The sequence below is a fragment of the Panthera pardus genome, unplaced genomic scaffold (genome assembly GCF_024362965.1).
Source record: "Panthera pardus isolate Hobbes unplaced genomic scaffold, ASM2436296v1 HiC_scaffold_25, whole genome shotgun sequence".
Lineage (NCBI taxonomy): Eukaryota > Metazoa > Chordata > Mammalia > Carnivora > Felidae > Panthera > Panthera pardus.
This window is the reverse complement of record NW_026526821.1, coordinates 27,009,422-27,028,634: the sequence shown is the minus strand read 5'-3', so window position 1 is coordinate 27,028,634 and position 19,213 is coordinate 27,009,422. Positions and strand designations below refer to the sequence as shown.

The 19,213-nt window shown below is 49.1% G+C and overlaps 1 protein-coding gene across 6 annotated transcripts in view; it reads right to left on the bottom strand.

Moving 5' to 3' along the window:
* Positions 1 to 8,645: 8,645 nt before the first annotated feature.
* Positions 8,646 to 19,213, bottom strand: part of BCL2L1 (BCL2 like 1) — a 51,113-nt gene continuing 40,545 nt past the window's right edge. For all 6 annotated transcript variants that reach the window (XM_019458858.2, XM_019458860.2, XM_019458857.2 and 3 more), the window contains exon 3: positions 8,646 to 12,141. In XM_019458858.2, the coding sequence (XP_019314403.1) occupies positions 12,004 to 12,141 (138 nt within the window). In that variant the 3' untranslated portion in view covers positions 8,646 to 12,003. The remainder of the gene's footprint in view (positions 12,142 to 19,213) is intronic.

Genomic DNA, 19,213 nt, shown 5'->3' with positions numbered 1-19,213 from the left:
CAGGTCATGATCTCATGGTTCGTGGGTTCAAGCCCTGCATTGGGCTCTGTGCTGACGGCTCAGAGCTTGGAGCCTGCTTCGGATTCTGTGTCTCCCTCTCTCTCTCTCTCTGCCCCTCCCCTGCCCATGCTCTGTCTTTCTCTGTCTCTCAAATAATAAAATAAAACATTAAAAAAAAATTTTTTTTTAAATCGGACCAAATAGAAATAATGGATACTAGCAGACAATGCATAATGGCAGAAAACCCTTGAAATCAGATGTGGATGGGGCGCCTGAGTGGCTCAGTTGGTTAAGCATCCGACTTCAGCTCAGGTCATGATCTCATGATGCATGAGTTCGAGCCCCACATCAGGCTCTGTTCTGACAGCTCAGAGCTTGGAGCCTGCTTTGGATTCTGTGTGTGTCTCTCTCTCTGCCCCAGCCCCACTTGTGCTCTGTCTCTCTTTGTCTCTCAAAAATGAACAAATGTTAAAAAAAATTAAAAAAGAAAAAAAAAGGAATGAAATGTGGGTAAAAATGACTGAGGGGAGAATCACATCTTGTTGGCAGCATTTACTCCACAAGGTCAAGTTGATTGCAATGAAAAAAATAATTTTGTAAAATTAAATTTAAAATGGCAAACATTGGAAAGGATTTGACTTTGGTCATAAAATAACTGATTGAGGAATAAAATTGACTTCAGGCAGCTTGCTCAAGAAAGCTCTCTCTTAAAAAAAAAAGCCCTTTCTTGATGTATTAGAATTAGTGTAATTCTGATAAAAATATTTGGAGTCAAAACTCATAGTCAAAATAGTCTTGGGATAAACACAACCATGAGGTCAAAATGTCCTGTAATAGTAAAATTATCAGTAAAAACAAAGAAAGAGAGAGAGAGACTGCAAAGACAGATAAGAAACTAACAAGTATTTATCTGTATGAGACACAGAGGGCTGATTTCCTTAATATGTTAAAAAAAAAAACACCTGGGGGAGGCCTGGGGGGCTCAGTCAGTTAAATGTCATACTCTTGACTTCGGCTCAGGACATCATCTCACGGTTTGTGAGTTCAAGCCCCGAGTCGGGCTCCACACTGTCAGTGCAGATTCTCTGTCTCTCTCAAAATAAATAAGTAAATGTAAAAAAAAACACAAAAAACAAACCTGGGGTGCTGGGGTGGCTAAGTTGGTTGATCTCAGCTCAGGTCTTGATCTCAGGATTGTGAGTTCAAGACCCATATTGGGTGTGGAGCCTACTTAAAAAAAAAAAAAGGCACCTGGATGGCTCAGTCAGTTGAGCATCCGACTCTTGATTTTGGCCCAGGTCAAGATCCCAAGGGCATGGGATTGAGCCCTGCTCTGGGCTTTGCAGTGAGTGTGGATTCTGCTTAAGATTCACTCTCTCTCTCAAATTAAAAAAATATTGGGGCACCTCAGTTGAGCATCCGACTTCAGCTCAGATCATGATCTTGCCATTCCCGAGTTTGGGCCCCACATCAGGCTCTGTGCTGACAGGTCAGAGCCTGGAGCCTGTTTTGGATTCTGTGTCTCCATCTGTCTCTCTCTCTCTCTCTGTCCCTCCCCCGCTCATGCTCTCTCTCTCTCAAAAACAAACACTGGGGCGCCTGGGTGGCTCAGTCGGTGGAGCGTCTGACTTCGGCTCAGGTCATGATCTCACGGTTTGTGAGTTCGAGCCCCGCGTCGGGCTCTGTGCTGACGGCTTGGAGCCTGGAGCCCGCTTCAGATTCTGTGTCTCCCTCTCTTCTGCCCCTCCCCCACTTGCACTCTGTCTCTCTGTCTCAAAAATAAAATAAACATTCAAATAAATAAATAAATAAACATAAAAAAAAAGTAAGTTTATTGATACTTGTTTTGTGCTTGAACACACAGCCTACCCTGAAGCACATTTTCATGTGTATGGAAGAATGTGTATTCTGCTGTTGTTGGGTGGGGTGTTCTATAGATGTCTGGTAGGGCTGGTTGGTTTCTAGTGATGCTTACATTGTCGATTTCTTCTCATTTCCTTTTGTGTATATTTTTAAAATATTCTCTTCACCGTCACCATGGGGATTCCAATTAACATAGGAAATTCAGAACAATCTCGCACTGATACCCATTTAATTTGAGTAACATATAAAAACCACTCCATGCTCCCCCTTTCCGTTATTCTAATTATTCTATCATTCTAATATTTTTCTATTATTTTGTCACAAATTGTATCTTTATACATTGTGTGCCCATTAACATAGAGTTCTAAGTTTTTAGGCATTTGTATGTTATTTTTTAAATATTTATTTAAGTAATCTCTATACCCAGCATGGGGTTTGAACTCACAGCCCTGAGATCAAGAGTTATCTGCTCCTCCTACTGAGCCAGCCAGATGCCCCCCCTTTTTTTTTTATCCATTTGTGTTTCTTGTTTTTAAAATACACACTTTTTAAAATAATTTTTTAAAAGTTTATTTATTTATTTAGAGAGAGAGAGAGAGGGGAGGGGCAGAGAGAGACAATCCCAAGCAGGCTCCGAACTGCCAGCACAAAGCCTGACGTGGGGTTTGAACTTGCGAACCACGAGATCATGACCTGAGCTGAAATCAAGACTTGGACGCTTACCTGACTGAGGTACCCAGGCACCCCTATCCCTTTGCATTTTAAATCATGTAGGAGACAAAGAAAGTTATAACCCCAAAATATAATAATGCTTCTTTTATATCTATGTAGTTACCTTTATCAGAGTTCTTTATTTCTGTATATGTCTTCAAATTTCACTGATTTGTACTCTTTATCATTTCCTTCCTCCTTCTTGCTTTGAGTTTACTTTGCTCTTTTTCTAGTTTCTTGAGGTGGGAGCTTAGATTGTTGAATGGAGACTTTTTCTCTGTTCTTTAAAAAAATTTTTTTTTAATGTTTATTTATTTTTGACAGAGAGACAGAGCATGAGCAGGCGGGGGCGGGGGGGATTGTGGCACAGAGAGAGAGGGAGACACAGAATGTGAAGCAGGCTCCAGGCTCTGAGCTGTCAGCACAGAGCCTGACGCGGGGCTCGAACTCACGAACCGTGAGATCATGACCCGAGCCGAAGTCGGACGCTCAACCGACTGAGCCACCCAGGCGCCCCGACTTTTTCTCTGTTCTGATGTGTGCATTTCTGGTACACACTTCCCTCTCAGCACTGCCCTTGCCGTGTCCTCCAAGTTTTGATATGTCATGCGCTCATCTCATTCAATTCAATGTATTTTTTAAATTTCCCTAGAGTCTTCTTCTTTGACTCGTGCATGATTTAGAAATGCGTTGTTTAGCTTTCTGAGTGTTTGGAGATTTCGTCTCATCTTCCTGTTGTTAATTTCCAGTTTGAGTCTCCTGAGGTCAGAGAACACATCGTGTGATTCCCATTCTTTCAAATTTGTTGGGGTTTGTTTTTTGTTTTATGTCCAGAATATGGTCTATACTGAGATATATTCAGCGGGCACTTGGAAAGAGTGAGTATTCTGCTGTTGAACGTCACGTTCTCTGAATGTCAACTGGATTCCATTGTTGATGGTGCTGTAGAGAGTTCTATATTGTTGGTGATTTTCTGTCTAGTCGTTCTGTCAGTTGTTGAGAGAAGTGTATTGTTAATTGTGGATTTGTCTGTTTCTTTTTTCCATCAGTTTTTGCTGCTTGCGTGATCTTTTTTATCCTTTTTTCCTCCATCTGCCTATACATTTGAAGTGAGGTTTTTTGTTTTGTTTTTGTTTTTAAGTTTATTTACTTACTTTGGAGACAGCGTGAGCAGGGGAAGAGCAGAGAGAGAGAGGGAGAGCGGAGCCTGCCAGACGCAGGCCTCGAACCCACAAACCGTGATGGTGGTTGCCGTAGGTATTACATCACGTGCACAGAACACAGTCTACCGGCGCCGTCATTTTGCAATTTGAGTGAAGTGTAGAAACTTTACCCTCTTCACATCCCTTTACCCACTTTCGTTGTTGCCAGGTGGGGGTGGAATCGTGGGCTCCCAGTGTGTCTGCATCGACGTGTGGGAAGGAGGAGGCAGGCGGGGAGGGCTCGTTACTGGCCAGCAGACACGAAAGTCCCGGCTCCCTTGGCCTTACGACATCCCACACTGGTGGGAGTGTCTGGGCACCTTGACTCATGAGGTTGGACAGAGTCACCAGATCCCCACTTGGCCTCCGCTGATGTGGATAAGGCCACTGTTTTTCCCATGGTGTTTGGCTGGAGTGGAGCTCTTACTGTCTAGAAACGTTCTACCCTGCTGGCTTGTTCCTTTCCTAATCCCTTGACTAGACAAAGTAGGCTTTTGTTGGGGCTGTGTTGTCTTTTCTGTGCCCATTGGCTTTTTTTTGGGTAGCCAAAACAGCCAGCTCCAGCTTCTTTGGCTCCAAGTCTGGGATCTCTGAGGCAAAAAGAAAACCCAGAGGACTTGCCGCTGGGCCATTTCCGGGGTCCTGAGGTCCCTGGCCTGTCTGCCTTCTCTTCACTTTTCAGTTTTCTTATGCTTGTTTTATATGCAATGTCCAGGGTTTTTAGCTTCGTTAGGTGAAAAAGGAAAAAGCAGATCTGCTTCATTTTCCTAAAAGTGTGAGTATAGATAGAAGCAGGGTCACTTGTCCGGAGGAGTTTCTGCCAGGCTGCGTTTTACCGATTGCGTTCCACGCAGCTTTTCTTGTGCCCCTGTATTTTCCATCCATGGTGGTTACATTTAGAAGCTTTGCTCTGGGCTGATGGCTCAGAGCCTGGAGCCTGCTTCTGATTCTGTCTCCCTCTCTCTCTGCCCCTCCCCCGTTCATGCTCTGTCTCTCTCTGTCTCAAAAATAAATAAACGTTAAAAAAAAGATTAAAAAAAAAAAAAAAGAGGGGCGCCTGGGTGGCTCAGTCGGTTGAGTGTCCGACTTCAGCTCGGGTCACGATCTCGCGGTCTGTGAGTTCGAGCCCCGCATCTGGCTCTGGGCTGATGGCTCAGAGCCTGGAGCCTGCTTCTGATTCTGTCTCCCTCTCTCTCTGCCCCTCCCCCGTTCATGCTCTGTCTCTCTCTGTCTCAAAAATAAATAAACGTTAAAAAAAAGATTAAAAAAAAAAAAAGAAGCTTTGGTCACACGCAGAGCCGACTTTCGACAAGAACATTTCAGGGGCGTGCTGTGTTCTCTGACCAGGAGGCGCACGATGGCAGCGTCCTTGGGTGCCATTTGCAGCCCCTGCTGGTCATTGTGTGGATTCATTAACTTATCAGGGACACAGATGGCTTTCAAATTATTAAAAGACGCCAACCTCAATTAGAGTTTTGAAAATGAAATTTTAAAGTATAGGGTACTATTTTTTTTTTTCCTCAGCCAGATTGACAAAAGATCAAAGAGTGTTCACGCGGATGTTGGCAAGGGTGCAGGGGACACGCAGTTCCACGGGATGACAGCTTTGGCTGTCTCCGTCAAAATAACACATGCATATATCCTTTGGCCCAGTGATTCTACTTCTATGAATATCCCGTGGGTGTACATGTGTATGTGCAAAATGACGGATACACCAGGCTGTTGATTGCAGTACTGTTTGGATTAGCAAGAGTTGAGAACTACCAAATTGTTCCTGCCTCCAGGAGAGTTTCCCAGCTGGTGTGCTACATAGTTTCGTGAGCTGTGGCAGACATGTTTTTGCCCCGGCCATGTGCCCTTAAGCCCGTCCTCAGAAGTCATGTGTAACTTTGGTGGACAGTTCTCATTCAAGGAACGGGCGCCTTGCCTTGTCCTTTTGACCATAGGTTGATGCCGGGCCCAAGCCTGGGGCAGGCGGGAAGTGCCAAATGCTGGGGAGAAATACACAGGAGCAGCCCTCAGCCAATGAGGGATGGGAGTCGTTCAATGAGTACACTGAGGTTCTTGTCCCTAGAGCGTTCTACAAGTTTTTCAAAGGATGCCCTGGAAAAGAGCCCCATTGTCTCAAGTGGCAATTTACGTGCCATTGTACCCTGTGTTGGCCTGCCCTGCCTCGCTGTCCCTGCTGTCCTAGGATCACCACTTAAACTGCTTTTACACCTGAATCCTTACTTTAGACTTCGCGTTTAGTGGATATCCATAAGAAGACACAGAGCTTGGGCAGTTGGAGTCCCAAGACTAGTCCCCTCAGGGGTCCTTAGAGCAGTGGTAGGGGATGATGGAAGGGGGTGGTCTGACAGCTTAGCCTAAAAGCACGTACATTTATGGTGCCAGATGCCATTCTTAAGCACTTCACAAGCATAAAAGCTGCACTAAATCTGCATAACCACCCATTATTATCATCTCCATTTTACAGGTGAAGAAACTGAGGCACAGGGAGGTTAAGGGCACCGGGCTATCCTAGGAAGTATGGTTTCAGAGCCCTGCTCCTAACTGCTACACAGCCTGTGTCTCCTCTGGCCCTCACCGCTCCACCAGGATGGGTTGAGCACGGCGAAGGTTGGGCTCTTTCTTCCTGGATGTCTACTGCAGGGATCAGCCACAGGGCACGTGGCCACCCATCCTCCACAAGGACCTTCACACAAAGTCTGTGGAGCCACCGGAGAAATTTGTTTCCAGGTGCCCCAGGAGCTTGGCATGAAGTCCAGGTGAGACTGATGTGTCTAGAAGGGATGGTCAACCAGCTGCAGAGAGATGTCCTGCCACATAAATGGTTTGTAAATAAGGGCTTTATCATTATTTTTATTTATTGCTATTATTTTTACAAGGCAATTAGGACAGCGAACAGGTGTTTTGTTCTGTTTTGCAGGGGGCAGGGTGGGGGGCACTGAACAGTTGTTCTGCTTTGCAGGGGCGGGGTGGGGGACACTGTTTTGTACATCAGTGCAATTTGAGCCGAGCCTTCCTGACTAGGCACTGGTCATTTCCCCACTCAGCAACAAATTTACAAACTATCTTGTTGGCTAGCCACTGCATTGTTTATATTCCTTTTTTATTTTCAGAACTTTTTCTTTCTTATGCTTATATTCTCGGTACCTCAGTGTTTTGTTTTTTAATATTTTATCTTTAAGTAATTTCTACACCCAATGTGGGGCTTGAACTCACAACCCCGAGATCAAGATCAAGAGCCAGCCAGACACCTTGATACTTTTAAGTATCGATGTTTTAAGAATGACTTCCTCAAATTTTAAGATTGGCAAATATTATCCCTATAAATTTGTCTTATTTGATTTTTTCAAATGTTTATTTTGAGAGACAGAAAGAGCAAGTGGGGGAGGCGCAGAGAAAGGAACAGAGAGAATCCCAAGCAGGCTCTGCACTGTCAACACTGAGCCCAACACAGGGCTCAGTCCCACAAACTGGACCGTGAGATCGTGACCTGAGCTAAAATCAAGAGTCAGACGTTTAACCAACTAAGTCACCCAGGTGTCCCTGTCTTATTTGATTTTTAATAAATATCCATGCTCTAATGTTAGAATTCTGGTCATATGAAGTATTAATTCCCTCCTAAATTATTGAAACTGCCCCATTCCTGAGGGCTCATACATGAACACTTAGCTTGAACAATTCTGTGCAAACAGCCCATGAGTTCTTATGAAATTTAAATGGTTTTACCACAAAGTCTGTCCCTGCCTTCTTTCCTTCCTTTCTCCCTCTTTCCCTGCCTCCTTTCCTCTCTTCCTACGTGCTGTGCAGCCTTGCCTAGTGTTAATAAGTCACAATTTTCTCAAAAAAAAAAAAAAAAAAAAAAAAAAAAAAGACTGGAAAGCTTTATGTCATTTCCTGTGTTCTGGAACTCATCATTAATTTAAAATACCTGAATGAGGAGCACCTGGGTGGCTCAGTCGGTTAAGCGTCCTACTTCGGCTCAGGTCATGATCTCGCAGTCCGTGAGTTCGAGCCCCGTGTCAGGCTCTGTGCTGACAGCTCAGAGCCTGGAGCCTGTTTCAGATTCTGTGTCTCCCTCTCTCTCTGACCCTCCCCCGTTCATGCTCTGTCTCTCCCTGTCTCAAAAATAAATAAAACGTTAAAAAAAATTTTTTTTTAAATACCTGAAATGAAAAAGTTCATTTGGATTTGAAATCCACTTGAATGTATTATATTTGTCAATTAAATAAAGGGAAGAGCTGTTGGAATGCTTAAATATAATTTCAATTGTAAGCTTTGGGATGGTTAAATTTTTTCTTTTAGCACCTACTTGCAGCTATGAAGTCTCTTGTTGATGTCAACTACCAAGAATTTTAAGAGATCATCATTAATAAGCCTTGATTGGAATTTGTGTGAACCATTTTGATTATAAAAGCTCATATAAAATATTTGTCTCTTAAGAAATAAATTTTAAAATAGGTATATTGCTGTTTCAAAGTTCATTATGAAATATATTTCATTTTTCTCATTATAAATATAGTATACAGAAATGAATTCCGTCCCCTTCCCCGGACCCACATGGACAGTCTGAAACTCCTTCCAACTTTTCCTCAGTGTGCAATTCCAGTATTTTATGCACATGCCATAGCATGTATAAAGTTGGAAATCACTGAGTTAGATAGAGGTCTGGTTAAAATACTACACCGCTAGAATAAATCATGAAGCTGTCATGAGTATTGATAACTGTTGAACCTGTATGATGAGTACACGGGGATTCCTGTATGAGTATGTAAACGTGTATCAGACATTACTTAGGGAGAAAATGCAAGGCAGTGTAGGTCTGTTACCATTTGTGTAAAAAAAAGGCAGGGAGGATAAAAGTATATTTATATCTATGTATTTGTCTGTATGTGAAAAGATGTTTCCAGAAGGATCAAAAATCTGAAGAGGGGCCTGAGTGGCTAAGGTAAAAGAGCAGGGGCAAGGGACACATTGTGGGGATAGGGGTGGGGGAAATGCTGGAGACTTGGGTGTTGAACTAAAGAGAATGATGACCCTGAGCACAGGGACAGCAGTGGCAAGCTCTGAATCTAATACCCAACGATTGGAAGTGTAGAGGTCCTTCTGGTGAGCCGGGCGGAGGACGGAGGACACCGGGGAAAGCTGGCCAGGTGGGAGACAGAGGTCATGGGCGCTACGGAAGGGCAGAGGCAGTGGGCGTGGCTTCAGGTCTCACCAGCCTCGACCACCAGGGGGCAGCCAAGCCTGCTCTTGAAGGCGTGAGGGGCGGAGCGTCCGAGGCAGGTTCCCGCCTCCAGCTCCGTCCCCGGCTGGAGCGCCCGCCCATAGAGTCCTCGTTTTCCCACACCCTTTCGGGACCTCGGCTGCTACAGGTGGAACTGTATAGGAAGCCCGCCCGATGGTGGGGTCATCGCTGCCGCACCCTCCCCACTCCCTCAACCAGCCTCCCCCAAGCTCTTTTGGGTTATTTCATTCAATGTGGACCACAGTCGTGTGAGATGGGTACTGCCATCAATCCCATTTATGGAGGTGAATGTTGGGAGCACAGAGAAGGTAGGTAGCTTGCCCAAAGTCACAAGCCCAGGAAGGGTGACCCAGGAAACACACCTGACTTGCCCACCCTGTGAACCAGAACCTTATCAAACCATGGCTCCTTCACTGGTCTCCAGGTTTCTACTCTGCTCCCCTCCAGAACCTTCTCCACACAGCTGCGAGAGGGTGTTTTGGGGCCCTATGGGGGCATATCATTCCCTGACAACTTCCCTCTGGCTCTCACTGCCCTCAGGATCAAGTTCAGCCCCCTCATCCCACCGCTCTGGCATCACCTTGACCCAGGAGGCCTTCTCAACTCGACACACCCATTTTCCTTCAGCCTGAAGAAAACTTATTCACCCTGTGCACTTGCTGCTTCTTCACCAGGACCACTCTTCTTGCTTCCCCCATTCTTTTAGTTAACTCCTACATTCTTCCAGCCCTAGATCTCATTACCACGTCTTCTAGGGATTCTTCCCTGACTCCTGACTCCCAGACAAGCTCAGGCTCCACATTGAATACTGTTGGGGCACTCACTATGAGCCTCTTAAGTTGCACTGGCCTCAGAAATGTGCTTCACTTTTGTAATTATAATGGTGTCACCATTCCAAAAACTCCCAATCACCCTTGATTCCTCTTTCTTGACCGATTTCTCATCCATCAGTAAATCCTGTGGGATCTACCATTAAAATGTTACCTCAAGTCTGACTCCTTCCTACCTCCTTCCCCACTAGGTCCTTCATTAGTCTTGCCATTCTTCCTCATGGTCACCCAGATTCCACCTTTGCCCTCCAGCAGCCAGACCCATCCTTGTATTTGTCTGTTTTCCCAAGAATGGGAGTTCCATAAAGGAAGGGCCTTGTTCACTGCAGAATCCCCAGTGCTCTAGGACTGTGCCTGTGCCAGGCAGGCCTCAGTAAATACTTGCCAAGTGGCTGTTTCTTCCCCTAGAATGTCAGTTCCTGGGGGCAGGGACTGTGTCCATCCTGTTCACACACAGCCCCAGTGGCTCAGCACACAGCAGGCGCTCAATAAAAACCCTATCAATGGCTGGTGGAGAGAATCAGGCCCAGAGGGAGCTCCCCTGCAGCACCCCTGCCCAGCAGCCAGCCGCACAGCCCCTCCTTCCCCAGCCCGGGGCACACAAGAGCCCAGGTCCTTTGCTCACTGAGTCAAACACAGTTTATTACTGAACTGCACTTTCACCTTCACACAGACTATTTCAAAGAGCTGGAACAAGTGTGGGGTGGGGGCTGAGTGGGGGGGGGGGGGGCAGTTGCCCCTAAGGAGCCAGGACCCCCAGCTGGCTTCCCCAGACCAGGGCAGGGGAGGGAGCATCAGGCCGTTCAGTCTCCGGGCACCAGCTCTCCACGTGCACACGCACAGCAAGCCAGCAGCTCCTCACACATAAATACAGACACGCTTAACAAAAATAGTATATCATCTTCACAAGGAATAAAAACTAGTCTCGAATATGTACAGCAGAGAGCCTGGGATGGCTAGGGGTAGGCCGGGACCCCCGGGGATGAGACAGGCCATGGGTGGAGTAGAGGGAGGCCTGAAGGACTCCTGGCCAGGCCACTCTGACCTTGGCAGCCTGGTGACCCAGGCTGAATGGGGGTGGGGCACACACCTGTTTGACCAGGTAGGACTGGCCCTTCCAGCCACCCCCACCTACACCTCGTGCATCAGGGTCTCCTTCCTGCCCTTCCTGCCTGAGGTAGGGAAGACTCTAGGGCTCCCACAGCTGCTCCCTGTAGCTCCCCTTCATGTCTGGGCCGAGGCCCCCGAACCCCTGAACTCTGTGGGCAGCAGCCCAAGGCAAAGATGCCACAGGCTGATCTCGCAGGAAGTGAGGCAGCTGAGGCCATAAACAGCTCTGGGGCACCTGCCTCGGGCCCAGTTGGTCCCTTAGTAATGGTCATGGGAGCCAAGGGAAAGGAAGGGGAAAGGAACTAGGGTGGTGCTAAACTGCAAGGGCCACCCTAGCTTTGGCATGGGGTGCTTCCTGCAGCTACAGCCCCCCACCCTGGGTGGGGCTGGCCTCTAGCCAGAGGCCTCTGGAGGACACTGGGATTGGGGTCAGGGACTTTGGCCAGGCCAGAGGTGGAGAGGGGGTCCTGGTCCTTGTTTCTTTATCCCAAGCAGCTTGAATCCCTAATTAGTCAAAAGTGGCCCTTAAGTGGCTCTTGGGAAGGTGGGGATGATAGGAAGGGGACCTAGATCCTGGAAGGGATAGGGAATGATCAATTCTGAGGCCACAAACATCAAAACGAAGGCAATCTAGTCTCTCCTGGGGAAAAGGGTCAGAAAACTTTCCAGCTCCCTGGCAAGAAAGCATTCTCAGGGAGGCTAAGGGGTTGGGGGGTTCCACCAAACAGGCAGGGCCCTCCAGCCCCCAACCACATACACCCCCACACCTGCCAGCTTCCATGGGGCAGATTTTGGGGAAACTCTGTGGGTTCTGAGGCCAGGAGAACAGAGGTGTGGGGAAGGTGGCTTTCACAGAAGCATGGTAGATTTCTAGAAAACTAATTGCAGGGGACCAGGTCTAGGCCCAACCCTGTGATGGGTAGGTGGCCACAGGCTGCATGTAGTGGTTCTCCTGGTGGCAATGGTTGCTGGATAAAGGGATGTGGTGGGGGCAGGGTAGGGCAGGGAGGGTAAGTGGGTGGTCAGTGTCTGGTCATTTCCGACTGAAGAGTGAGCCCAGCAGAACCACGCCAGCCACAGTCATGCCTGTCAGGAACCAGCGGTTGAAGCGCTCCTGGCCCTTCCGGCTCTCAGCCGCTGCATTGTTCCCGTAGAGTTCCACAAAAGTGTCCTGCAGGGAGAAGAAGAGAAGGTGTTATTTGAGTCCTTTGACAGAACTTGGGGGGGGGGGGTGGGTAGGAGAAGGGGGCCATCTGCTGCAATGGTGATTTGAAAAACTATAGCCATCCGCGCCTCCTCTGGGCCAGATACAGGGTTAAAGGCGGCCCTTCTTCCTGATGCCCAGCTGGGGATGACCAACACACATTATTGTTGAGATAACAGGTGCAAAGCTGGGAAGGAGCTTTGTCCAAGGTGAGCTGGCTAAAAAGTGGCACTGGAGAACCTGTGGGAAAGAGATAGGCAGGGGCAGGGAGGTGACAGGAGGCTAGGTGGCTGGAGCAGAGGGCAGGAAATAAGGGGACAGGGGAGAAGAGGGTAAAGTGGTGAGGGAGAGCTGGCTGGCTGTGTGGTCTGGAAGCAGAGGAGGAGCATGGAGTTGAGTCTGTGAGTAGCCTTCCCACTGCTGTGACAGAGGGAGGGGGCAGGGAGGGAGAGGAGATGGGGCTAAATTCCCAGTGATTCAGGGGCAGGTCAAGTCTGGGGATTATGAGCCAAAGGCTCCTTCTCCCTCTGGAGGGAGCCTCTGGCCAGGATGAGTGATGGGTAGACAGAGCAGGGCAGAGTAGAGGGGCAGCAATGATGATGCAGGACTGGGACAGGATCTAGGAGGCCCTGTCCTGTCTTTCGGCCTGCCCCCAGGGGGCGTGACTCTGGGCCCAGGAGGAGGTGAGCAACAGCCTTCAGCCCTGAGGCCAGTCAGGAGGGAAGCACATGATATGGGGAAGGTAGGGCTGTGGGTTAAATTACCCAGCCCAGGGCGGAGCCAGCCTGTGGGGCAGGGAGAGGGGGTTTGCAGTACCCTTTAGTGAGTCAGCTTTGCTCCCTATTTGTCCTCTAATTCTCCCAACAATGCTGCAGTACAGACCCTCTCTTCCCATTTACAGACCAGGAGCCTCTGGGCCTAGGGAGGTGTGTGTCTAGAGTGTGAATGGATCACCTGCTGGTCCCAGGGCCCATGTTCCTCCTCTCCACCAAGAAGGTGGGCCCTCATGTCCACCTGGTCCCAACTGGCCGAGTGGTGGCTGCTCCCTCAGACCAGTTGGTTCCAAGTTCCACCAGGCCAGTTTGCTCACTGTGATGTGTGCCTGGCCTTCCTTCTGGTCTTGACAAGCCCCCTCAGTCCATGCTCCACACAGAGGATTTTTAAAAACCTTGATCAGATCACGGCACGCCTGGGTTTAAAGTCCTCCAACAGCTTTCCCTTGCACTTAGAAAGCCAGTGTCATTTTTGCTCACATCCTGGTACCTAGCAGAGTGCCCTGTGCACCAAACTGCCAAGATGACTCAAAGACTCCTGAGTGTTTATTAAGCTATCAGGGAAACAGCAGAGACACCGAAGCTGCAGCCCTTACCAGATAGTTTACGATGTATGGGGGGAAAACCACTAGAAAAAGTCCCTCCATCCAGGCCATGTCACTCCTTCCCATCTCATCCCAAGCTCTCAGCCTTCACAAGGCTTCCTATCACACCTGGAATAAAGCCCTCACTCCTCACCACGGCCAGCGAGGTCTCGCGGAACCTGCTCCTCCCTCCCTGCTGCACACTCGCCACACGGATCTCCTTGCTTTTCCTCCAACATCTGCTTGGGAGCTTGCTGTTCTCGCTGCCTGGAGCACTTGACCCCAGATCACCACCCACCTCACTCCCTCATTTCACTCCCGACTGCTCAAATGTCATCTCCTCAGAGAGGCCTGCCTTGGCCACCTCGTCTAAAATGGTACCCATCCTCCTCTCTACCTGTCCTCTTACCCTGTTTTATTTTTCTCCCCAGCACTTCTCATAACGGTGCATAATGAACAGATTCAACACTTTGTTTCGTCTCTTGCACTAGGTGTGGCTTGACGAGGGCAGAGCCCCTGTCTTGTCTCTATATACCCAGTGCCTGGAACAGTGTCTGGCACGTGTTGGTGCTCAATAAACACATGAGTAGAATGAAGGTACTACAAGTCTACTAAGTGCCACGTAGTTACCCATTTCACCTTCATCAGCTAGATTTGAGCCCCATTTCACACTGGAGAGGGAAGACCTTGCCTGGGGTCAGCCGGCTAACAGGTGGCAGAGCCAGGGATCAGGACGCAGGGACACTCAGCTCCAAAGGAAGCATGGCTATAGCACTTCCCTATGTGGGGGGCTGGGATGATGTGTCCTGTCAGTAGCGCTAAAATGGGATTCTAGAAAGAGGGGGTTGAGTTGAGGAGGAGCCCTGGGTCTGGAGAGAGAAGGGCAGTGGTGTGGCAGCAGCCAGCCTCCTAATTCTCTGGCCTTGTCGCTGCCCAGGCATCGCCGTGTGGATATGCTTCCGTCTCTCCCCCCTCATCCCGGCTAGCCTCATGGGTGTTGGTGGACAAAGAAATTCTTACAGGAGTTGTAATTTTTCTGGTCCTAAGTGTCCTAAGTGAAGTAGGCCCAAGTGGAGTCACAAAAAAGATGGATCTGTGATGGGGGAAGACTACTGGGCTATCGGGGGCATGGGAGAAGTGAGGCCAAGGCCAGAAGGAACTGGCTCTCCCAAGGGGCCCAATGTCTCTTAAGAAACCAGGGACACTGGGGTTGCAGCCAAAGTGGGAGAGGCCTGGCTCTCTCGATGGGAACTTTCCTAAAGTAGAGGGCTGGCAGCCACGGGAAACTTTCCTCTCTGGGGCTGGGTTGGAGTAAACAGGCCCTGTCCCTGCAAGGGCACAAAGCACTCACTGTCCAGGAACAGTCATTCCAGGGTGGAGGGAACATTCTCGTTTCGGTGCCATAGAGAACAAGACTCTGACCTGCCCAACCCCCCGACTCATGCATTCCTGGCCAGGACAACCTTCATTAGGAGCTCCTTCTCCTGGGGAGGGGGAGTAGGATTTCCAGGGGCCACGGATTCTGGGGACTGCTTTTGCAGACAGAGCATGAGCAAAATGGGGTGTGCCATTGCAGGGCGGGTGCTGGGGAGACAGTGGTGTGGGTATATTTAGCTCAAGGTTCACACGACACACTTGGAAACAAACACAGCCATTTTCTCAGTGGGCGGTTGCCCTGGATAAACAAGCAGCATTGCAGAGCAGCCTGGTTCTGGAAAAGCAGAGATAAGCCCCGGTGCTCCTCAATGGCTCCCACTAGTTTCAGCCAGAGCTGGCATGGTGGGCAGGAGGGTGAGATGCAAGGGTGAGTGGCAGGGAAGTCTCTGATGTCACAGAGGCTTTCAAGAGACCCGGGCATGAGGCTGTCTGCATTCTCAGCTGAGGTGACAGCAACGTGGGGGACGTTTTCTCTTTGTAGCTGTGACCGCTGCCATGGGATTCATGCAGGAGTTTTCAGGGCCACTGGGGATAGGCAATGGCTAATGACTTCCATGGGAGGATCATGGACTCCCCCGCCAGCCAGATCCCCCACAAGTTAGTAAGACCAATGCACCTGCCCATTCTATAGTTTCACACGGCTAGTTTGTGGTAGAGCCTGGACTAGGAACTGGTGTCTCCCTAATTGGCATCAGGACCCTTTAGAGCAGTGAGCCAAGAACCAGGGTCCCCAGGAGAAGCCAAAGCTGGGACCACTTTCAAGATCCTGCCTCCAACAGTCCTGGCCACATATATGGAAGGGCTCCACCCAACATACTCCAGGGTGCTTTTCACCCGTGTGTCCTCTTAACTGGTCACTCTCCCCGTATCATCTTCCTCAGCCAACCGCTACTCAGCTTACGAGACTCCATGACAAAGGTCTCCTTTGTGCTTCCAGGGTTTTTGGACTTTCATTTACACCATAAATATGTCTTTAAAAAAATTTTTTTTTAACGTTTATTTATTTTTGAGACAGAGAGAGACAGAGCATGAGTGGGGGAGAGTCAGAGAGAGAGGGAGACACAGAATCTGAAACAGGCCCCAGGCTCTGAGCAGTCAGCACAGAGCCCGACGAGGGGCTCGAACTCACGGACCACGAGATGATGACCTGAGCCGAAGTCGGACGCTTAACCGACTGAGCCACCCAGGCACCCCTTTCTTTTTTTTTTTTTAAAGTGAGCTCTACACTCAATGTGGGTCTTGAACTCCCGATCCTGAGATCAAGAGTGCATGCTCTCTCTACCCACTGAGCCAGCCAGGCGCCCCACACCGTAACTATTTCTTGTGTGCTAACCATGCTCCAAGCCCAGTACTGGAGACACAGCAGTGAACAAGACAAAGAAGATCTCTGCTTTTATGGAGCTTCTGTTCTAGTCTGTGTGTTCTCAACGGGAGGGCTATCACTCCCAGTGGGGCAAAGCAAAAAATTCTTGGATATTACAGTGGTTTGTGGCTTTCCACGGGGTCACAGCACATAAAGAGATACGGAGTACAGCTGTGGTATTCAAATGTCACGGGAAGGCAACAAGGACAAGAATGTCGAAAAAGATGCCTGAGGCGGATGGCAATAGGAAAAAAGGTTGAGAAACACTGTCCTGGTGGAAAGCAGACAAGGTAAGAAGCAAGACAATTTCAGAGATAATGGGGTTTTGAAGATAGTAAGTCACGGGGTGGTGACAGAGAATAGCTGGGGGACTGATATAGGTGGAGTGGTCAGAGAAGGTCTCCCTGGGGAATTTGAGCTGAGAGCTGAATGGCAAGGTGGAAGTAGCCAAGAGAGGATAGAAAACCTGGGGTAAAAAAAGAGCCTGTTTTGGCAGAAGCAACAAGTGCAAAGGCCCTGAGGCAAGAATGAGAGGCAAGGTGTCCCTAGGCTGAGCCCCATTTGTGTGTCAGTTCCCCCCTCAGTCAGCGGGCTCAAGTCTGACATACGTCTGAAGCCAGGCCCATCCAGACAGGCACAGACGGACTAAAGCTAGATCTCTGCCCAGAGGCCAACTGAACAATGCAGGTTACCCTGCAGCCATCTGCAACCCTGGTGAAGTGAGGAAAAAGGCTGGCACAATGCCCCTCAAGCAGCGGCCCATCCACCCTGCCAGGGGCTGAAGTGCAGCACCCACCTGAGACTGATCAATCCTCTGATGCCCACCCTTCTCTCTCACCTCCCACGTTTCCATCCTTCTTCACAGCGGTGTGACTTTGAGCAGCCCAGTCCTCACTTGTTAAATAACAATAAAATAATAACAACTGCTAATATGGCAGCTGACCTTTATTACACATTTGAATGTTTGCTGTGCCGGGCACTGAGCTAAAGCACTTCACCCAGACTGGGCCATACTCCCTGATTACATGCACAATCACATACAGTTGAGTGACTATGTTTTGTCCTGTCTCCTCCACTAGATTGTGTGTGGTTTTATCCCTTATACCTCTAGAACCTGATGCTGTACCTGGAACACAGCAGGTGCCATTCTAAATGAATCTATTATATATATACACGTAGATTATATATATACACACATATATATACACATGATGTACACATCATTAGATGAACAAATGATTACTTTCGTTTAATCCTCGTACTATTTATCAATAGCCTCATTCTACAGATGTGAAAATGGAGGCTTCAGAGTTCACCTGGGATTTGTCAGAGTTCTGGCCTCTTGCTCATTCTGATATCTGATTCTGCCTTCTTCAGTCCCTGCTGCCCCTGCCCACAGAGAACCTGACCTACACAGTGGCAGTGGTGGGAGAGGATTCCTGAGCACTTACCCTGCAAGAAGGCACTCCTCCTGGTCCTTTGTGTGGATCAGTTCACTGAATTGTCCCCACACTGTCAGGCAGTGGGTACTGTTGTTAATTCATCATACAGCTGATGGCCCTGTGGCCCTCAGATGATCTGTGACTTGCCCAAGGTCACACAGCGGCTGGGTTGACTGCACTAGCAGTCTGGCTGCAGTATCTTTGCTCCCAACCTCCATACAGGACTATGCTTACTTTCAAAAGGACAATACTTTTCAAGCCCCATCATGGTCCAGGTGCATGCACTTGTATTACTGAAGGAGGACCTCAATCTACACCCAGGTAAACTGAGGCTCAGAGACACTGAGAGACCTGCCCAAAGTGGGTATGTGGGGAAGTTGGTTGCAAGTTCCAGCATGTGCAGCAGCAACCCCATTTCTGGGCCAGAGTTATAGTCCTGAGTCCCTCTCGGAGGGGGAAGGTTGCCCGAGGCCACCAGCTGAATGAATGAGCTCTGGCCCCCAGCCAGCTGAGGGGAACTGGGTGCCACAGGAAAAGGATGTGACGAAGACCAGGAGGGAAAGTGAAACCCTTCCGTCCTGGCTTCAGTGGGGAACAAGTGCTTGTGCCAGACGGGCCCTTCCTTCCTCTAGGGTGACTCTGGAAGGCCCAGGCCCACCACTTCCTTCCTGCTTGGTTATTTTGGGAAAGAGGTAGGTGGAGAAGAGGAAGGGGCTCCTAGCAGCCCAGAGAAAGTGCCAGAGACATCAGCACTGTACCTTCCCTTGGCCTCATCACGGCCCAGCATGGGCAGGCCAGGGATCCCTTGCAGAGTCACTTTCTGCTGCTAGCCTCAGTTTCCCTGAAGGAGAGGCTGATACATGTCTGCTGAATAGATAAATGAGGCCTTGTTAGGAGATCCCAGGGAGATGGCAGGAAGGGGGGATGGGGCAAAAGGAGAGGCCTTATCACTCTCTTGGCAGGGAGTTGCAGGCGGAGACTCGGAAGAAGTGAGGTTTGTGGTTGGAATCCACTTCCCTTGGCTTTCCCGGGGGAGCCGTTGGGGTCAGCAATGTGAAAGAAACACGGCCTTTCTCCTCTACTGGGAGTGGGCAATTCAGAGAGGCAGCTCAGGGCAGAGGCAGAGACGGGTGACCAGATTATGCTAGGGTGACCCCAGTCTAGCCAGCCCAGTTGTGGGCACCATACAAACCTCTGTACTTCAGAGCCTCAGTTTCTCCTGTTTTGACCTCCCAAGACAGTGGTGGTGAGATAAGGGGATAAAAGCACTTAGCACTTACTAAAAAGCAAGGTGACCTCGGTGTTACTGGCACAACAGTGTGTCATGGGGGGGGGGGGGGGGCGGGGGGGAGAGGAGGCTCAAGCCATCTGGGCTTCAGGGAATATCTGGAGGCATCCTTGCAGCAAACTTCACGTTAATCTTTCTCCAGTTCTGCCCCT